The sequence below is a fragment of the Petaurus breviceps genome, unplaced genomic scaffold (assembly GCF_028583685.1).
Source record: "Petaurus breviceps papuanus isolate PSGF00001 unplaced genomic scaffold, PetGlider_PUasm1.0 90778, whole genome shotgun sequence".
Classification (NCBI taxonomy): Eukaryota; Metazoa; Chordata; class Mammalia; order Diprotodontia; family Petauridae; genus Petaurus; species Petaurus breviceps.
In genome coordinates, this window is record NW_027187343.1 from 2,334,351 (window position 1) to 2,356,540 (window position 22,190).

At 38.5% G+C, this 22,190-nt stretch overlaps 1 protein-coding gene across 1 annotated transcript in view; it reads left to right on the plus strand.

Annotated features, from left to right (window-relative positions):
* The first annotated feature begins 7,931 nt into the window (after positions 1–7,931).
* LOC138146985 (kinesin-like protein KIF28) overlaps positions 7,932–22,190 on the plus strand; it is a 47,160-nt gene continuing 32,901 nt past the window's right edge. The window contains exons 1-4 of the mRNA XM_069069130.1: positions 7,932–8,120; positions 13,427–13,630; positions 15,274–15,309; positions 17,419–17,643. Of these exons, the coding sequence (XP_068925231.1) occupies positions 7,962–8,120; positions 13,427–13,630; positions 15,274–15,309; positions 17,419–17,643 (624 nt within the window). The 5' untranslated portion in view covers positions 7,932–7,961. The remainder of the gene's footprint in view (positions 8,121–13,426; positions 13,631–15,273; positions 15,310–17,418; positions 17,644–22,190) is intronic.

Consider the following 22,190-nt stretch of genomic DNA (forward strand, 5'->3'; position numbering starts at 1 on the left):
AAAAGTAATGGGGGGCTGCAGAACCAAGCAGAGTAATTAAATACAGGGACTTGCTTGAGCTCTCCCCCTCACCACTCCAAATTTCTGTAAAAAAAAAATAACTAAACAAATTCTGGAGCTACAGAACCCATCTCCAGCCAAAGACAGCCTGGAAGACCAACAGGAAGATTCTGTCATACCGGGCTGGAAGCAGAGCACAGTCTAGTGTGGCCCACACTGGCTCAGACAGCCAGAGCAGGCCTTGGAGGTCTGAATCACTGGCAGCTCTGGCAGTTCCCAGATGTCTCAATTCACAAAGTAGGTCAGTGGGGAAACATGTCAGCCCTGGATGAGAGAAGAGTGCAGTCCAGCATCAGCGCTGGGGCAACAGAGGTGGTGGCGGCGGTGGCAGCAGCAGCTGCTTCCAGAGCTCCAGGCCCATAGATGGTGAGGCAATTAAGTGGCTGATCAAAGGGTGATTACAGGGATCTCTGCTGGCACTGAGGCAGGATTCTCTTGCCTTGCCCTGCTTAGATCTGGGTTGCAGTCCTGGGGTGAAGAGGAGCACTGGCATGGCAGAGTTTGTGGTGACTGTGGAGAGGGAGTCCTCATAGTTCCAAGGCAGAAAAGAGTGCTTGTGGTTACAGACCAGAGCACAGGCCAGGAGAGAAGTAAATATGTCTTTTGATGTTTACCTTAGAAGAACTAAAAATTTACAGGTGCCTAGAAGTAGTTCTGACAACAGCTGCACAAAACCCCTGAAAACTGGGACAGAGCACCCTCCACTCTGAAAGCAGAGTCCTACCTTGACAAAGAGCTCAAAAATCAAGTAATTGGCTGGGAATGAGCAAGCCATTAAAAAAAAAAAATCAGACTATAGAATCTTACTTGGGTGACAAAATCAAAACAGTACCAGAAGACAACAAAGTCAAAATTTCCACATCCAGAGCCTCCAAGAAAAGTATTAATTGGTTGCAGGCCATGGAGGAGCTAAAAAAGGATTTTGAAAATCAAGAGAAATGGAGGAAAAATTGGCAAGAGAAATGAGAGTGATGCAAGAAAATCATGAGAAGCAAGTTAACAGCTTGATAAAGGACACCCCAAAAAATACTGGAGAAAATAACACCTTAAAAAATAGACAATTTTTCCAAATGGCAAAAGAGGTCCAAAAAGCCAATGAGAAGAATGCTTTAAAAAGAAGAATTGACCAAATGGAAAAGGAGGTCTAAAAGCTCAGTGAAGGAAATAATTCCTTAAAAATTAGAATGGAGCAAATGGAAGCTAATAACTTTGTGAGAAATCAAGAAACTATAAAACAGAACTAAAATAATGAAAAAATAGAAGATTGGGGCAGCTAGGTGGCACAGTGAATAGAGCACCAGCTCTGGAGTCAGAAGGACCTGAGTTCAAATCCAGCCTCAAACACTATTAGCCATGTGACCTTGGGCAAGTTGCTTAACTCCAATTGCTCTGCCTTCCCCATTCCAAAAATACAAAAAAGAGAAAATAGAAGACATTGTGAAATACGTCATTGGAAAAACCACTGACCTGGAAAACATCCAGGAGAGATAACCTAAAAATTATTGATCTACCTGAAAGCCATGACCAAAAAAAAAAGAGCCTAGAAACCATCCTTCAAGAAATTATCAAGGAAAATTGCCCTGATATTCTAGAACCAGAGGGTAAAATAGTAATTAAAAGAATGCACTGATTGCCTCTTGAAAAAGATCCCAAAAAAGAAAACTCCTAGTAATATTGTAGCCAAACTCCAGAGTTCCCAGGTCAAGAAGAAAATACTGCAAACAGAAAGAAACAATTCAAGTATTGCGGAAACACAGGATAACTCAAGATCTAGTAGCTTCTACATTAAGGGATCGTAGGACTTGGAATATAATATTCCAAAGGTCAAAGGAACTAGGATTAAAACCAAGAATCTCCTACCCAGCAAAATTGAGTCTAATAGTTCAGGAGGGAAAAATGGATATTCAATAAAATAGAGCACTTCCACACTTTCTTGATGAAAAGACCAGACCTGAACAGAAAATTTTACTTTCAAATATGAGAATCAAGAAAAGTTGGAAAAGGTAAACAGGAAAGAGAAATCATAATGGACTTAATAAAGTTGAATTGTTGACATTCCTACATGGAAAGATATTTGTAACTAATGAGACTTTTCTCAGTATTACGGTAATCGAAGGGAATATGTGTGTGTGTATGTATATATAGACAGAGGGCACAGGGTGAGTTGAATATGAAGGGATTAAATCTAAAAAGTAAAATTAAGGGCTGAGAGAGGAATATGTTGGGAGAAGGACAAAGGGAGATAAAGGATTGGGTAAATTACCTCACGTAAAAGAGGCAAGAAAAAACTTACAATGGAGAGGAAGGGGGGAGGTAAAAGGGAATGAATCAACCTTACTCTCATTAGATTTGGCTTTAGGGGGTAATAACATACATACTCAATTGGGTATATTATCCTACAGGAACGTAGAGAAAGGATAGGTGGGGGATGATAGAAGGGAGGGCAGATTGGGGGAGGGGGTAATCAGAAGCACACTTGCAAAGGGACAGGGTCAAAGGCGAAAATAGAATAAGTGAGGGATGGGATAGGATGGAGGGAAATGTAGTCTTACAATATGACTTATGGAAACATTTTGCATAACTACATGTGTAACCTATATTGAATTGCTTCTCAATGGGGATGGGTGGGGAGAGATGAAGGAAAAGAATATGGAACTCAAAAAGTTTTTAAAAACAAATGTCAAAAAAATTGCTTTTACATGCAACTGGGTAATATATACAGGCAATGGGGTATAGAAATCTATCTTGCCCTACAAGAAAGTCAGGGGGAGGGGGATAAGAGGGAGAGAGATGATAGAAGGGAGGGCAGACTGGGGGAAGGGGTAATCAAAATACATGCCATCTTGGGGTGGGGTAAGGGAGAGATGGGGAGAAAATTTGGAACTCAAAATCTTGTGGAAATGAATGTTGGAAACTAAAATTCTTGGGGCAGCCAGGTAGCACAGCGAGTAAGAGCACCGGCCCCAGTGTCGGGATGACCTGGGGGATCGAATCCGGGCTCAGACACTTAGCATCCACCCAGAAACACCTAGCCATGTAACCTTGAGCAAGTTACTTAACCCCAGTTGCTTTAAAAATTAGAAAAAAAAATATAATAGAGATAAAAGAGTGTCTGGGCATGACTAGATTACCATTTTCCTGAAAATGATCTAGTGATTTTAGTGGACTGAAAGTTCAACAAGTCAGAAGTTTGAGATAGCAGCCAACAAATCTAATGTGATCTTGGGCTGATAGATATGGGCTACAAGATTACAAAACTGATAATGTCTCTATACTTTGGTTAGACCACAGTTGGAGTATGTTCATTTCTGGATGCTACATTAAGGAAGGATTTTGGTAAACAAGTATTCAGAGAAAAATGACTGGGCTAAAGAGCTCAGGGTTATGCCATGTGAGGATAGTTCAAAGAGAAATCATGAGACCTTGGGAGAGAGCAGCATAATAGCTATTTTCAAGTGTGAAGGGCAGTCATATAGAAGAAAACTAATACACATTCTTTTTGAACCCAGAGTGTCAAACTAAACATGGGTGGAAAGAACAACAAAGCAAATTTTAAGGTAAAAAAAAAAAAAAGTCCAGATAAATGGATCTATCCAAACAAAATATTTTATTTCCCATTTACTAGGGGCCTTCAAACAAAATCTGGACCATCACTTTCACATTGCCTTCTGTTTTTTCATTTGTTTGGATCTGTTTTATAGTATCTTGATTTCTCATAATGTCATTAGCTTCCAGTTGCTCCAATCTAATTTTGAAGGAGTTATTCTCTTCAGTGAGTTTTTGAAATTCCTTTATGATCTGGCAAATTCAGCTTTTTAAAGCATTCTTGTCCTCATTGGGTTTTGCGGCATCTTTTGCCATTTGAGTTAGTCTATTATTTTTTAAAGCAATGGGGGTTAAGTAACTTGCTCAAGGTTACACAGCCAGTTATTTTGTATGGGTGCTAAGTATCTGAGGCCGGAACCAATCCCGGGTCTCCCGACTCCGGGGCCAGCGCTCTTACTGTGCCACCTGGCCACCCCGAGTTAAGTCTATTTTTTAAGGAGTTATTTTCTTCAGTGTATTTTTGGGTCTCCTTTAGCAGACTGTTGATTCTTTTTTCATGATTTTCTTGCATCATTCTCATTTCTCTTCCCAATTTTTCCTCCACTTCTCTTATTTGATTTTCAAAATCCTTCTTGAGCTTCTCCATGGCCTATAATCTGTTCATATTTTTCTTGGAGGCTTTTGATGCAGGAATTCTGACTTCATTGTTTTCCTCCTTACTCCATGCCTTGATCCTTTTTGTCCCCAAAAAAGGATTCTATTGTCTATTTGTGGTTCCATTTCTTGCTCATATTGGCAATCAATTACTTAACTTTTGAGCTCTTTGCCACAGTAGAACTCTGCTTCCAGAATGGAGAGAGCTATGTCCCAAATCGCTGGGGTTTTTGCAGCTGCCAAGCTATTAGGAGGGTGCCCTCTCTACAGCCCTTGCATGCTCTGGCTCATTGGTCACACACCCCAGGACCACCACCCAAAACCGAGATCCAGATCCAAGCAGGTCAAAGCAAGAGTGCTTTGAATGGTCTCTTGGTCCCCCTACAATCTGCAGGCCAGGAGCTCTGGAAGCAGCCATGAAGCAGCAGCTGCAGCCACCACTCCTCTGCTTCTTGCCCCAGGGGTAGCTATTTCAACAAAGTTCCACACTGACTTTTTACTTTGTCTTTGGCATTTGTGGATTGAGAAGTCTGGAAACCACTACACCTGCTGGTGATTTACTCTTGTGAAGTCTGCTCCAGCTGCCTCTGGTTGGGGCCACCCTGGGGTTAAAACCCGCAGCCCAGTTGAGACTGTACTCAGCTCCCAACTTGATGGGATAGACCCTTCCTGCCAGCCTGCTGGGCTTCCTTCAGTGGGAGATTTGTTTCTGTCACTTTGTGGGTTCTGTAGCTCTAAAGTTTGGTTTATTTGTTTGTTTTTTCTTCTAACGAGTTCTTTTTTTTAATAGGTTTTTTTTTAGTTTACATCATTCATTTCCACAATATTTTGAGTTACAAACTTTTGCCCCATTTTCCCCTACCCACCACCCCAAAACAGTGATCCCACTGAATATTTCCTCCCCCAATCTAGTTTCTCCTGTATCTTCCTCCATTCCCCCTCACTGGGAAGATAAGCAATTCAATGTAGGTTGTACATGTGGAGCTATGCAAAACATTTCCATAGTGTATTATTGTGAAGCATTTCCCTCCATCCCATCCCACCCCCCACTTGTTCTATTCTCTACTTTGATCCTCTCCCTTTTCAAAAGTGGGTGCTTCCAACTTACCCACCCCCAACCTGCCTTCCCTTCCATCATCTCCCCTCTCATCCCCTTCCCTCCTACACTCCCATAGATACTCTATTTAGTGTATATGTCATTCCCTTCCTAAGAAGAATTCATTGAAAATAAGGTTGACTCATTCCCTTTTGCCTTTCTGTTCTTCCCCTCCATTGTAACAGTTTTCCCTTGCCTCTTCTATATGAGATAATTTACCCCATTCTATCTCTCACCATCTTTTCTCATTATATTCCTCTCTCACCTCTTAATTTCACCTTTTAAGTATGATCCTTTCCTATTCAACTGGTCTTGTGCCCTCTGTCTATGTATACCTGTACACATATATACACATAAACATGATACTCAGTTTTGCTGGGTAGGTGATCCTTGGTTTTAATCCCAGCTACATACACATTTCTATTCCCTTTCAACTATTATTATACGGAGAAAAGTTTCACACGTTACAATTATCATTTTTCCATGTAGGAATGTAAATAGTTCAATTTTGATAAGTTCCTTGTGATTTCTTTTCCCTGTTTACCTTCTCATGTTTCTCTTGCTTCTTGTATCTGAATATCAAATTTTCTATTCAACTCTTTTTTTTCATCAAAAATGCTTTTTGGGATCTTTTTCAGGAAGTGATCGGTGGATTCTTTCAACCACTATTTTGCCCTCTCATTCTAAAACATCAGGGCAATTTTCTTTGAGAATTGCTTGAAGGATGATTTCTAGGTTCTTTTTTTGATCATGGCTTTCAGATAGTCCAATAATTTTTAAGTTATCTCTCCTGGATCTATTTTCCTGGTCAGTGGTTTTTTCAGTGAGATATTTCACATTGCCTTCTGTTTTTTCATTTGTTTGGATCTGTTTAATAGTATCTTGATTTCTGATAAAGTCACTTCCATTTGCTCCAATCTAATTCTGAAGGAATTGTTCTCTTCAGTGAGCTTTTGAGATTCTTTTTCCATCTGGCACATTCAACTTTTTAAGGCATTCTTCTCATTGCCTTTTTGAGCCTCTTTTGACATCTGAGTTAGTCTGTTTTTTATGGTGTTATTTTCTTCAGTCAGGTTGTTGACTCTCATTTCATAATTTTCTTGCATCATTCTCATTATTTTTCCTCCACTTTTCTTATTTGGTTTTCATATTCCTTCTTAAGCTCATCTATGGCCTGTAAGCAGCTTATTCTTTTCTTGGAAGCTTCTGGTGCAGGAGTTCTGACTTTGTTGTCTTCCTCCTGTCCCATGCCCTGATCCTTTTTGTCCCCAAAAAAGAAGTCCAAAGTGGGATTGCTGTGCTTGCCTTGGTTCCCTCTTTTGCTCATGTTGCCACTCAATTACTTGACTTTTGAGCTTTTTGCCTCAGTAGAACTCTGCTACAAGAGGGGGGAGCTTTGTCCCAAATCCACGGGGTTTTCTCAGCTGCTGGAGCTATTAGTTGAGTGCCTTCTCTGAAGCCTCCCCACACTCTGGCAAACTGGTCATGCACCTCCACCCTAGACCACAATCCAGATCCAAGCAGGTTAAAGCAAGAGCTATTACCCCTCAGACTGGTTACTAGGTCCCCCTACAATCTGACAATCTGCAGGCCAGGAGCTCTGAAGCAGCCATGTGGTGGTGGCTGCATGGCTGTGGAGCCTCACCTGCTTCTCGCCCAGGGGCAAAGGCTGACTGCGCTCCCAAATTCCCAAGTCCCAAAGTCTACACTGCATTGACCTCTCAGTTTGTCCTTAGCATCTATGGGTTGATAATTCTGGAAACCACTACAGCTGCTGGTGATCTGAAGTCCCTCCAGTTGGCTGCTGGTTGTGGCCGCCCTGAGGCTAAAACCTCAGGCCTGTGTGGGGCTGGGCTCTGCTCCCAGAGCACTGTACTGGCCCCTTCCTGCCAGTCTGGTGGGCTGTGTTCAGCAGGAGGTTGGCTTCTCCCTGTCATTCTGTGGGTTTTGTAGCTCCAAAGTTTGTTCAGAATCACCTTTCACATGAATTGGAGGAGGTGGAAGTGGGAGTCCCACAGAAGTCCTGTTTCTACTCCACTATCTTGACTCCGCCCCCAGGAACTTCTAAAGTTTGCTTAGAGTCATTTTTTACATGTATTGGAGGAGGTGGAAGCCACAGCTGCGCAGAAATCCTATTTCTACCTGGATCATCACTTTCCATGCATTTTATAGAGAGAATTCGTAATCCATTTGACCTAGATTTTCTTGAGATCCCTTTCAATTCTGAAATTCCATGATTTTGTCCATAAATTGCAATAGAAAACTAAAGAGGCCCCAGTGTCAATATCCCTAATTTGGGTGGGTGGTAGGAGCAGATGCTACCTACTTAAGTCACTTGTCTAAGAATTCACAAAGCAAGACAAAACCTTTCTAGGACTCCAAGACAGGACAAGAGTACCCATCTAACAACAAAGAAGAAGGCATCTTCAGAAAAACAAGCTTATTGTTGAGTAATTGGGACTTATGACTTTATTTCAGGTATATTATGTTAATAGTTACAAATAAATATAAATTTAAATAATAAAAGACATCTGTAATTATTCTAAGACTGTTTCTGGTTTGTTTTTAGCGAGAGAAGAATGCAGGAAGCAGATGTGTGATTTCAATGCAATCTGGGACCACCACCACTGTACATGACCCCAAGAACCCAGAACATATAAAAACTTTTACTTTTGATTTGGCATATTGGTCTCACAGTGGTTTTCAAAGGGACAAAGATGGTATACTTATTTCGGCTGGTTCTAACAGTGGATTTGCAGGCCAGGTAAACTGTCTTACAATGAAATTTCATTTGCGTTTTTCTTTAACATCTACAAAGTGTTGATATAACATAAAAATAGATTTTGACAATTTTACCAATACATGTTGGTAATAATAGATATGATAAAACTATATATGTCCTGAATTCAAGTAAATAGTACCTTTCAAAATAGTTGCCTTGAGAGTATAAATCTTTATCCCAGTGATATTGCCATGGTTCTACATGTTTCTGGAACTTCTGTAATTACATCAGAAATCTACTTATGGAAAGCACTGTTTGAGGCACTAGAGAAGATGAAAACGACAAAGATGTTGCCCCTTTCTCATGGACCTTTTAGCAATAGTTATTTTAAAATTTCTTCAGGGGTAGCAAGTCATCATCACTTGAGGGTTGATTTGATTTTTCAAAGCACAAAATTCACTCCTAGTTCAGTGTTATGAAAAAGCTAGATGATCAAACAGGATAAACACCAGGGTTTAAAAAGAAAGGGGGTGGGGCAGGGAATGACCAGAAAGTAATAAAACTTGTTTCCTTGTATAGCTCCTAAATTGTTGCCAAAAACAATTTCAAAAGAGGTATGTTGGATTAAGTGAGACTCATTACTTCCCTGTCTCACTTCTTCTCCCCTCCCCCACCTTCACCAGTAGAAACTTTTAATTTTGTATGAACAACACCTAGGGTCACATGCCCCAGATCCATTTCTACCTGGGCCATTCTGGCCTTTACTCCTTTCAACCATGCTGGGTGCTACTATAGAGTCAGTCTTTTGGAGGCTACTGAACAGGATACTTATATTTGAACTCTAGCATTCTACCAATTGGGAAACAGCCAAGGCAGGAAGACTAGGCTTTGACCTTCCTTGGGAAATTGCTTGGCCAAAAGTCTTAAGCTTGAGTGGTGGAAAGAAGAAAGATTAGGGGAAGAAATCTGTCTTTCATGAGTGCAGCTTGGCAAGATCTTCCACATCCCCTAAACAAGAATAGGTAGGCATGGAATTTTCAGCTTCTATGAATGCCTTACCTGTTTTTAGACATTATCTTTTCTGACCTCAATGTCTTTTTGCAGGCTTTTTCTTCACTGCTAGTTTTTTGCCTCATAGGTTTTGACTGTATATTTGCTCCCTGGCAAAAGTACTTTTTCTCTTTTCAACACAGTGGCTAGCCAGTTTGCCTCCTCTTCCTCCTTGGCCAAGCATGGTTTGTATTTCAGACTCACAGAGCCTGCTTTTGCCTTTGACTTCTCTATCTAGGTCTTCTACTTTTCCATGACCTTCTGTCTATCCTTATCTTCCTACTCTGAATCATTCTCACCTTCATAATTCTCATTTTCTCCATCTTACTCCTCGTATACTTCATCCTTGTTCCTTCTGTTCATATCCCTTGTGGGACACTCACTCAGTCTAGAGACTTAGCGACTTGGTAAAGTTTATAGACACTTAGAGCAAAGGAAATAAGGAAGGGCAAACAGATAAAGCATTTATTAAGTTCTTATATGCTTGTTCTTTTTGTTCTGTAAAATTTCAATTCAGTCAAAAGGCTGGACTTAAGGATTTAGAAGGCCATAGGTTCCTCCACCCCTGGCTCTAGGCATTTCATGAAATGGTGATTCCAGGCAGAAACTCACTGCTCAGGAAAACCAAGAGAGCAGAGTTGTAAAAATTAAAGAGAGGAAAAATAGTCTAGAAAGTCTATACTATCACAAATCAGAGAAGTTAAAACAATCCTTCACATTTAAGAGATTCTTGGGAATCTTGTCAAGAGAAGTTTTAAAAAGTAATGGCTAGGTCCATATTCTACTTTTTGATTCTTTGAGAGAACATTGTAGGAAAAGGAGTAAGAGAAAAGAAACTAAGACTAAATCTGAATAAAAAGAGTGACTTGGAGGGGTCTGTACTTGTGAAGAAGAACATTCAAATTTGGGAGAATTTGAGGATAAGTAAGGAGAATATCCTAAATCAAAGAGAAGGGTTCAATCTGAAGATTTCTCCCCCTGAAGAAAGAAAAATTTTAAAGCAAAGGGACCTGAAGAGAAAAATTCAAGAAGATAGTTGGCAAAATAAGGAAAGCAAATTAGTCAATTGAATAGTGAAAGAAGTATGAGATTAGTAAGAAAAGGGAAAAGAAATAGCATATAGCTGTAAAGTTCTTATGGAAACAGAAAAGCAAGTTGGAGAGTTCAGGTTTCTAAGAGGTGATAAAAGCCTGTTAAAGGACTTAATGAGGTGTTTGGAAGGTGAAGCATAAGCACTCTAAAGTCATTTTAAAAGCAAGGCCAAGATTCCTATTCAGTATAGAGAAAGGAAAAAAAATTTTCAGTGTCTTATATTGAATATTGTTTGTATTTTTGCTATACCCAACTAACTGCTACCTATATTATTCTTATAAACTGATCTACCTCCCAAAATAGAAGATGAAATGAAATTTTTCTACACTCCAGGTTAAAAGGGACAATGAAGTATTCTTTAAAAAATGACTTGGGGGAGGGGAGATTTGAAGTGGCAGAACCTTGACCTTTGTCAAGAGGTTGGAGAGTAGAATGTCTTACAACAGAGGATGAGGAGGGAAAGAACAGTGGTCCTTAGAGCTTAAAAAAAAATTGAAACTTTCCTTGAAGAAGAGAGAGGTAGACGCACTGAGGAGGAAACAGCTGTGTATCCTCCTCTCATCTAGAAGGGGTGAAAAAGAGGAGGAAAAGGAGTTAAGTGATGATGATTCCCTATGCAGAAGTCCTGAGGCAGCTCTTTGACAATGTAATAACAATGAAGTCTGTTGTCTTCCTTGGACATTGTGCAATGTTACAGTTTCCCAAGGCTTATCAAAACAGATGACTACTATCAGATTCTGGTGATTCACACGGGCACAAATGATATTTCCAGAAGAAACCTAGAAAGTGTCACCAAAGCCACAAAGTTTGGGCTCACTGCCATCAATTGGAGGCAAGAAATACACAAAACTTAGCAAGTAAGTTAGATTCTTTAAAGATGTATAGAAAAAAAAATAGGAGCAAATATAGGTAAGAGAATGAATGTGTGTGGCATAGTCTTAGGAAGATATCAGAAATGTCACATGATCAGCTGAAATTGATGAAAGCTGACAATGAAAAGATAGTTCTTTTGTCCCCATGTTGGAGGAAAGAGAAGGATCAAAGAAGGGTTAAAACAGAGAGAAGGCAATATTGTTTAATTCTCACCTTCTGTTTTCTCTGCCAAGGAGAATTGCTTTGCATTAGAAAAGAGAGAACAAAAATGACTAACAGATTTAATATGCAAAATAAGTAAGGAAAATGTTAAGAGAAGCACCCAGTTTCCCCTGATGAATTCAATGTACCAGACACGGAGAAGCCGCGTCTTTGAGTATTGAAAAAATTGGCAGATGTAATTGCTACTCCACTGTCAATATTGGAAAGATTGTGGAGACTAGAGAAGGACAAAAAAATTTCCAGATTTTTTAAAAGAGGCAATAGAATGGTTCCTGCTAACTCTGGACTAATGAGTTTGACTTTGATTCCTGGGGAAATTCTAGAATGGATCACTTTTTTCAAAGGATGCTATGATACAAAGAGCCAACATGACATCCTTATAAGCAGAAAGATTCAGAACTGGTCAAGTGGTTAAACTGAGAGTAATTGATTAGTTAATGGTTTCATTTTAGCCTTGGCAGGAGTTCTCCAGTTGGAATAGCTCACAGATCTGTGACAGTCCAGTGATGGTTAATATTTTTATCAGTGACTTGGAAAGAAGATATAGACAACATGTATCAAATTTTTTAATGACAGAAATTTGGGAAGCAATCTAACCCATTAAATAACACAATTTGAAAAGATTGTGAAGATGAAATTTATCAGGGGTAAATGTAAAATCTTACACTTAGGTTGAAAAAAAATCATCTTTGCAAGTACAGGCTAGATGACAATTTGTCTGAAAAAGATGTAGTAACTTTACCATTGCTAGAGTCAGGAGGACCTGAATTCAAATTTGGGCTCAGATACTAGGTGTGTGACCCTGGGCAAGTCATTTAACCTTGTTTGCCTCAGTTTCCTCATCTGTAAAATAAGCTGGAGAAGGAAAAGGTTAACCATTCCAGTATCTTTGCCAAGAAACTCCAAAAGGAGCCCCCAAAGAGTCAGACACAATTGAAAATAGCTAAATAACAAAATAGAGCTCAAACACCTTAGTTTGACATTTAAAACTGTTTAAAACCTAGGTGGCACAGTGGATAGAATACTGGCTCTAGAGTCAGGAGGACATGAGTTCAAATCCAAACTCAGACACTTACTAGGTGTGTGACCCTGGGCAAGTCACTTAACCCTGTTTACCTCAGTTTCCTCATCTATCAAATGAGCCTGACAAGGAAATGGCAAACCACTTCAGTATCTTTGCCAAGAAAACCCCGAAATGGGGTCATGAAGAGTCAGATTTGACTAATTGACACAAGAGCAACAATACCACACATCTAGTAGATCTCTGAGGCAGAATTCAAATTCGGGTATTCTTGATTCCAAATTCAGCACTCTATCCAACTCGCTATAAGAGAAAATACTATCTGGAGTATCTAGGTGGCGCAGTGAATAGAGCATAGACCCTGGAGTCTGGAGGACCTGAGTTCAAATCTAGCCTCAGACACTTAACACTTACTAGCTATGTGACCTTGGGCAAGTCACAACCCCAATTGCCCTGCCTTCCCCCCTCCAAAAAGCAAAAAAATAAAAGAGAGAGAGAGAGAGAAAATACAATCTCCTTTGTTTAGCATGTAAAGCCTTCACAATCTGGCTCCAGTGTGCTTTTCCACTTTTGTATATTATCTCCTTCATACACTCTTTGTTTCAGCCAAACTTGCTGCTTCTCACTCATGATATCCTATCCTACCTCTGTGCATTTACACTCCATCCTCACTTCTGCAGCTTAGAATGCCTAGATTCCTTCAAAGCTCACCTAGTGCTCTCTCCTTACATGGTATATTTCTCGATCCCCATCCCCCTGCCCAGTTTCAGATACCCCCTGAAATTTTTTCACATATACTTTGCATTTACAAAAATAATTTAGAAAGTATATTCAAAGAATCTAATGAGATAATAAGTGCAAAGCACTTTGTAAACCTTAAAGTACTATATAAAAGCTAACTATTATTATTTTCATATGTAAAAATTATTTAGATATTGTTGTTTTGCCTAACAGTATCATGTCCTTTGAGGCAGGGACCATTTGGGTTTTTTGTTCATATTCCCAGCACCTAGAATGGTGCCCAGGACTTGGTAGGTACTTATTAATGCTTCTTGTTGTTCCTAAATTTTCCCGCCTGTCATCTTTGTAGAGAGATGTTTTTCGTGACCTTGGCCAAGGAGTTCTGGACAGTGCCTGGCAGGGTTATAATGCCACACTCTTAGCCTATGGTCAGACTGGCTCTGGGAAAAGCTACTCCATGATTGGTTATGGTGCAGACAAGGGCTTAGTCCCAAATGTGTGTGAAGAACTCTTTAAAGCCATTGAAAACAAAGAGAAAAATCAGCAGTATCAGGTAAGATTTATTCTACCAGTGTCAATATTTCTAGGTTTCTGGTTCACTAGAATTTTATTTTCTGTGAAAATCTTCCAAATGATAAATGATGACCATTTTTTTGTTTCAGGTAAAAACAATTTTACATGTTAACTAGACCAACTGTTTGAATATCATAGTAAATTAAATTATTAAGTACAAAGTTTATTTTTCTGTCTCTGCCTGCAAACCATTAGACATTATAAAAAGTGATTTTGCACAGAACCAAACATTTTCAGTAATCACCAGGGATCTTTTACATTCCGCTTTTCTAAGTTTTTTCAGTTCCTTAACTTCATTATTTTTGTTAGATTTGTATAAGCCTGAAAAGGCACACATTGGGCTTCCCAATTATTATAGTTTTGCTCTTTTATTTCTCCTTGTCATTCAGTTGACTTTTCCTGCAAATACTTTGATACCTTGCCGTTTAGTGCATATCTATGAAAATATTGATATTATTTTGTTATCTATCTTTAAGAATAATATAGTTTTCCTCTTTCATTTTTGCCTTGTCATTTCGATTGCTACCCTTGTCTTTTAAAGTCACCAAAAACATAGTTTTGTACAGCCGTTCTTTTTAACTCCATGAATCTTGGTTTCAAGTACGCTTCTTGTAAATGATGTTTTTTTTGGATTCTCTTTTCTAATCTCTTCTCTACCCCTCTGTCCCTTGGGTGAAGTTCATCCTATTCATTGTTAGAAGTATTCATAGAATCACTGCTGGGAGGGTCCTTTGAGGTCATGAAATCTAACCCTTCATTTTATAGAATACAAAGGAGCTAAGTAACTTGTCCAGGGTCACATAGCTAATAAGTGTCTGAGGTAGGGTTCAAAACCAGTTCTTTCTGATTACAAATTCAGTGCTCTATCCTCCATATTCAGACCCTTACTTTACAGGTGATAAAAGTGAGGACCAGAAAAGTCAAGTGACTTCACCAAGGTTACTCTGAGAGTCATTGGCAAAGTAAGGATTATTTTTCTTTCTTATCTAAAGTACAGTAATCCAATTTCTCTCCCTAACTAGTATGCGTGATTTTAAAGTATAAGGCTGTATTTCAGACCCTGCTATAAATGGATGCTTCGTGATATTTTTAAAATAGAAATCAACTGACCAATGCAATCAGCTATTTTTACTTCTTCCCCATAGCAACCAGGATTGAGGCTGGTGATGAGGAGACTAATAAATGCTGGGGTTTTTTTCCTTTAAATTTAACCATTCAAATCAGAGTTCATACTTGCCCTGTGGAAGGTCACAAAAAGTGAGCCATGGGAGAAGCTGTGCGGTAAGCAAAAATTCAAGTCAAAAGAGTTGGATTAATGTCCCAGCTCTCCTACTTTTTTTTTTTTTGGAGCAAGACTCTTGATCTCTCTGTGTCTCATTTTCTTCCTGGTTTGTAAAATGAGACAAGATGATCACTGAATTATTTTCTAGGGATAAGCCCTTTAATCCTCTGTGAGAGAAATGACTAGCCAGCTTATTCAAAGACCTAAAGCAAGATGACTTGGTTTAATTTGAGGATGGTGTTCATTGCTTCTATTTCACATTTATTCTGAGATGATTAACTGTATTTCAAAGAGAATCATTTAAAACAATGTTAACTTTCTTTACACTTTTGTCTTGACAGGTGACATTCAGTATGCTGGAAATTTACAATGAACAGGTAAAAATAAGTGCATTTCCCAATACTTTCTGACTGTAACTTCCTTGATAGCAGAAATCAGAGCTTAATGATTTTTATCCAGAATAGTACTTTGCTTGCACGTTAGCAATTGATCAATAAATACTTTCTGACTGACTGATCAGTATTTTTCCTTGATGTTGGCTACAGAATTAATCCCATTTTCTTTTTCTTTTCTTCCCTTTCATAAGTCATGTATGACCTGGTAATGGCAAATTCCTCTGGGCCTCAATTTTCCCATCTGTAAATTTTAAGAGTTGGGAATAAATAATCTCTGAGCTTCTAATTCTAGCATCCTTTGTCACTATATTGTTTTCGCTTTCTCTTTTTAGATATTTCAGTAGATTTGGGGAATCAGTGATGCGGATACCCCTTTCAGTGATGTAGATCACAACCCATCCATCCTTCTTATCTTGTACAACTCTTGTCTAAGCCTTGTAATGTTTAATTATACCTAATGTTTAGAGGACCTTTCTGTAGTTCCCTTTACATTACATTGTACATGTGGGCTGACAATTAGTCATCCCTCATTCTTACCATATAACCAGCTTAACTTTTTTGTTTGTATATTTCTCATACTTTACATCATGTTTCTTGTACCATTCTTATGTATTGAAACCTGCTTTCATTCATCATGCACCTCCCCATTGTGATTTCAGTGTCCCTCAAGTTTAATTCTTTAATTAATAATGTATAATAATATAATAATAATATTGTAATAATTTAATTCTTTAATTCTAATATTCTTTGACTCATGGCCATATAGCAATACCAGAAGAATATTGTTGCTAAAATTATGGGTCTTTGTTTCGGTACTTGCTAATAACCTATGTTATTTCTCAATGCTCTATCCTGAACTTTCTTTTCTTCATCCTCTTTACTATTGGTTGGGGCAATCAGACTATACAAGTTTTTTTGGTACCATATATGTATTTATTATTTTATATAACATGTATTCTTTATTATTTATGATATCTTTATTATAATTCTCTTAATCAGTATTGTCCAACACAATTTCCTTGACACCAGAAAATACATCTGCTATTAGAGCTTTCTCTAGTTCTCTCTGATATTGTGTCACCAATAAAACACATATCCAGCCCATCTGACTAAATTAAATATTTCTTTTATAATATCTTTTATATTACTTCTTGATAATTCCTTATTTGTAACTTGTTGCCAACCCCTCATGCCTGCCATGTGCCTTTCCATTGCTCTTTGGATGACTTCAACTTTATTTCTTTAGAGATTATACTGTGGTGTTCCATGACTTTGACCCATACAACATCACTGGAAGAATATTGTCTCTATAATAGTAAAAACTTTTGATTATCAGTGGTAGTCAGTAAACAATTGATTTATTCAGACATTAGGATTTCCCTTTTGAATCCTATACTTGCCATGCTAGCCTATCATTTCCTTATGATAGGTGACCCATTCATTCATGCAGGCAGTTAAGTTTGGCTATGGCGACAAAGTAGCTCAGAATAAGGAAGGAAGAAGCATATTAGAGTGTATGGGGTGTTCAGGGAGGTCTAGCACCTCTGGTATGAGGGCGTGCAGAGCCCTTCTTAGGGCTGTTCATTCACTTTTGGTGTCTACCTTCACCCGACTCTCACCTGTGGCTCCAAGAAGCTACAGCTAGTGCAGTGGCCACCTTTGAGACATCCTCCATGTTATTTGTCCTCTTTGAAGATGAAAGACACAACAACTGATGATTTGCATCTTTTGTCCAGCTTGGTAACGATTTCTCATCCCATGATTTTCCTAAATGTCTGGTATTTATAGTCATAAAATCCTAATGTAAGAGTTTAGGGATATTAGGAATCTTTGGAAAATTCTACTCCCACTAATTTATTTACCTATGAGGAAACTGAGACCCCTAAAAGTTGACTTACTCAAGGTTATATAACTAGTTAGTTGCAGATACTAGATTAAAATCCAAATCTTCCAAATTGTTAGCTTAATTTAAACTTCTTAAAGTATTTTAAAGTAATAAAATTATTTCTTTTAAAAAATTCTATAATTCTTTTATACCCAGAAACTAGAAACAGATACTTAAGTAACACTTTGTCATTGTTTTTCCCATAGGTTAGGGATTTGCTCTCTAAAACCAAGAAACCTGAAGGGCTTAAGGTAAGAGAAGATCACCACCAAGGCTTTTATGTAGATGGCTTGACTTCTGTACCTTGTGACAGCTATGCACAAATTGAGAGGCTAATGGAACAAGGCATTAAAGCCAGAACTACTGCAGCAACAAGCATGAATGCCACCAGCAGCCGGTCCCATATGGTCATCACCATTCAATTTAAACAGGTATGACTCTGACTTTGTTGTTTCCAACTATAACCAAGAGGCATTTAGTGAAATACCTTGAAAGTGATTATATGAACTGGTGACCTTGGTGTCCATACAGGCTTGACCTATACGTAAAGTGACCATATTTCAGACCAAAGAATGTGGGGGTAAAACAGAATGAAAAAGAGAAGCCAAGTCTTCTCTCTTCACTATGTTCCTTAAGACAAGGGGTGGGGAACCTGCAGCCTCAAGGCCACATGTGGCCTTCTAGGTCCTTGGATATGGACTTTTGACTGAGTCCCAAGTTTTGCAGAGCAAATCCTTTTATTTTATTTTTTTCAGAATTTGCTTATTTATTTTTAGTTTTCAACATTCATTTCCACAAGATTTTGAGTTTAAAATTTTCTCTCCATCTCTCCCCTGCCACCCATCTCAAGATGGCAAGCATGCTGATTACCCTTTCCCCCAGTCTGCCCTCTCTTATATCCCATTACCATCCCCCTTTCCCCCCTTTCCCCTTACTTTCTTGTAGGACAAGATGGATTTCTATACCCCATTGCCTGTATATCTTATTTCCTGGTTGCATGTAACAACAATTTTTTAACATTTGGGGTTTTTTTTTCTTCTCTCTTTCTCTATTTTATTTTAATCAGCCAAATATCTGTGTGATATGATGGTATTCCCCCTCCCCCCATGAGAAAAACAAAACCTATTATAAATCTGATAGTTAAATCTTTTTTGCATATATTAGTTGTATTATTGTTATTTTTTTTCATTTTTCAAATTTAACATTTATTTTTAAAACTTTGATTTCCAGATTCTCTCCCTTCTTCCCTCCTCATCTACCCCCACTGGGAAGACAAGCAATTCAATATAGGTTATACATGTGTAGTTATGCAAAACATTTCCATAGTCATGTTGTGAAAGACTAGCTATATTTCCCTCCATCCTATCCCACCCCCCCATTTATTCTATTTTCTCCTTTGACCCTGTCCCTTTTCAAAAGTGTTTGCTTCTGACTACCCCTTCCCCCAATCTTTCCTTCTTTCTATCATACCCCCCTCTTTTCTCCTTCCGCCCTACTTTCCTGTAGTGTAAGATACCAAATTGAGTGTGTATAGCAAATCTTTTTATTAAGGGGATTTGTTCTGTAGAGCTTGGATTCAGTCAAAGGGCTGTAACCTGAGGACCTAGAGGGCCACATGTGGCCTTGAGGCTGCAGTTTCCTCACCCCTGCATGAGACTAAGTGAGCCCCATCATGGTGCTTTAGTAAGGGGTAGGGTCACAGATATATCTAGCACTAGACATATCTAGTACCTGGAACTGGAGATTGTGTTTCCCCATATACACATTGTGTTCTGGAAAGAGGTTCTAAGCCATACTGGTAGCATAGTACAAAATAGTAAGAATCACTCTGAATAAGAATGCTGAAATAAACCAGCCTTTAACAATTTAAGGCACTCTACTGATACCTCTATACTTCTAGTGATAACTATATAATCACCCTGAAAAATCTTTAAAAACCTTTTAAATCATCAAAGAAATACTATAATACTATGTTAAGGCTGTTTTTAGTGTTAAGCATTTGTGCCTCTACTAAAGTCCTACTCTGATGCTTACTTGTGGTAACCCTGGATTCTTGAAAATTTATTCCAGGAGAATATCAAGTCCTAGGACCTCCTACCTACATAGGAAAAACTCAGTATATGGGACTGATAGCAGATTCTTTGTTGTCCAAGGACAGGCCTTACTAAGATCAAAGGAGCCCATTGTAGTGGCTTCAGAGTGATATGTTTTTTTGCAAAAGCAACTCTTTTTTTTTTCTTTTTGAAAGGGGGAATTTAGGAAAATTGGGGTTAAGTGACTTGCCCAAGGTCACACAGCAGTTTATGTGTTAAGTTTCTGAGGCCAGATTTGAACTCAGGTCCTCCTGACTCCAGGCTCAGTGTTCTATTCACTGTGCCACCTACCTGCCCTGCAAAAGCAACTCTTAAAGAGAATGTTTGCTGTTAAATTATGTTTCTCACATAACAAATCAAGATAAACCAAAAACAAAATATAATCCATAAAATGAATTGAATGAAAAAGTGATTGTCATTGATGATACATGCCACCAAATACTTTTGTAATTTGCTACTGGTTAAAATAAAGGAAGGGAGAGAACTAAGATGGCAGAATACAGGTGGCAACCCAGCTGAACTCAATATTTCCCTCCAAACAGCTTTAAAATAACTCCCCAAATCAAATTTTGGAGCAGCAGAGTCAATAAAAGGTCAGCCTAAGACAATTTTTTCTAGCCTAAGACAGCTTAGCAGGTTAGCAAGAGAGGTCTGTGACACCAGGTTAGGGGCCCAGTGCAGAGCTCAACAGCAGCATAAGCAGTAGGCTTTGGAGACAGTGGCTTTGGCACTATTAGCAGCAGCTTCATTCATTCTCAGTCCAAAGATGGTAAGGGAATTGGACAACTGGTCAGAAAGAGACTGCAGGAGACCCTTTGCTGGCACTGGGTGCGGCTGGCACTGATTGGCAATTCTATTTCCTATAAGTAGTTCTAGATAACAGTTCCAAGGCACAGAGGAGCACTTGTGATCAGTCACAAGGGAGAAAGAACCCTAGTTGCTGTTCCAAAACAGAAAGAAACACTACCACTTGTGGCTGCAGCAAAGCAGGTGACTTATTCACAGTTTTTGGGCCAAGAATGCTAGGGTTGTGGCTGCAGGGGACCAAGGACCATTCTTGGGTGAAGACCAGAGACAGACCAGGAGAGCAGTGACTACACCTCTCCCCTGATCAAATCCTGTTGGAAGCACTGAAAACTTGCAGACCCCAAGAACTAGTTCTGAAAATAGCAACATGAAGAAGCCTGAAGCTTGGGACAGTGCCTCCCCAACCCCAAATGAGTAGATTTAAACTTCAACATAATGTTCAAAGTAAAAAAAAAAAAAAAGATTGGAAAAAATGATAAAACAAACAAACAAAAATTTACCATAAAAACCTATTATGAGGGCAGAGAAAACTGAGTCACAGACTTTAAAGAAGATAGCAGTGTGAAAACAGCTATATGCAAGGCCTCAAGGAAGAATGCTAATTGAACCTAAGGCTAACAAGGATTTTCCTGGAATTGTTAAAGAAAGTGATGAGTGGTAGAGGAAAACTTGGGAAAAGAAATTAGAGTAATAAGAGAAAATTATGAAAAGAGAATTAACAACTTGGTAAAAGAGGCACAAAAACATTCTGAAGAAAAACACCTTGAAAAACAGAATTGGCCTAATGATAAAAGAGGCACCAAAAAAAACACCGAAGAAAAGAACTCCTTAAAGAGCGGAATCGGCCAAATGGAGAAGGAAGTACAAAAATTCACTGGAGAAAATAATTCCTTAAAAAGTAGAATTGGGCAAGTGGAAACTAATGACTCCATGAGACATCAAGAAACAATAAAACAAAGTCAAAAGAATGGGGAAAAAATAGAAAATGTGAACCATCTCATTGAAAAAAAAACTGATCTGGAAAAGAAATCTAGAAAAGACAATTTAAGAGTTATTGGACTACCTAAAAGCCATGTTTAAAGAAAGACCCTAGACATCCTATTTCAAAAAGTCATAAAGGAAAACTGCCCCAATATCTTAGACCCACTTTATCACTATTAGGGCAGTTAGAAGGAGTCTGCATATACAGAGGGCATGGGTGTGAATCAGTTCACACTGAATCAGTTATCTTGGGGTGATGTACTGTTCTACTTGTCATTTCAATTTACCTTATATGAACATCTCTTTTCCAGGTTGATATTTGGGACCTTGGGTGTTAGTACTTCTCTCTAAAATAGGAATTCATAACCTTTGTTGTGTCATAGACCCCTTTGGAAGTCTGAGAGAACCAATGGACCCCTTCTCAGAATAATATTTTTAGATAATTGAAGGAAATGTTAAATTTCACTTCAAGGTTAGTGAAGATAGAGGTACAATTTTTTTCCCCATCCACATTCACCAACCTCACTGAAATCTATAGATCATCCTTGGATCCCAGATTAGGAATACTGCTCCAAAAAGAAGTAATGAACAAAAAAAGCTACATGTTATTTTGGAGAAAAGTATGGGAGACAGTAACAAAGATTTATAACAACCTGGACATTTAGCAAGAGTTCTCTATTTGTGTAATCCTATTTGCCAAAAAATTTGCTAAAGAAACCAACAGAGTCTAATGTATTCCTGGAAAATGACTTGGGAAAATCATAGCTCCCCTTTCTACAATACTTCAAAATTAATAAAATACTCCCAGTAACCCTGTTTTTATAGTTTTCTAATTATTTCCAATTATTCTAATTATGAGAGTTAGTATTTTCACATTCAGATGAAGAAATAGGAATATTAAACAATGTGGTCATATGGAGAGTGCTAAGACCTCCCTTAGTAGATGTGGGTTCAATTCCCAGCTCAGACACTGGGTAACTTACTTAGCCTAAATTTACTTCAGTTTCACCATCTATAAAACAGGATAATAATGCTTCACTATGTACCTCTCAGGGTAGTTGGTTGTAAAGAACTTAGTAAACCTTAAAGTGATATTC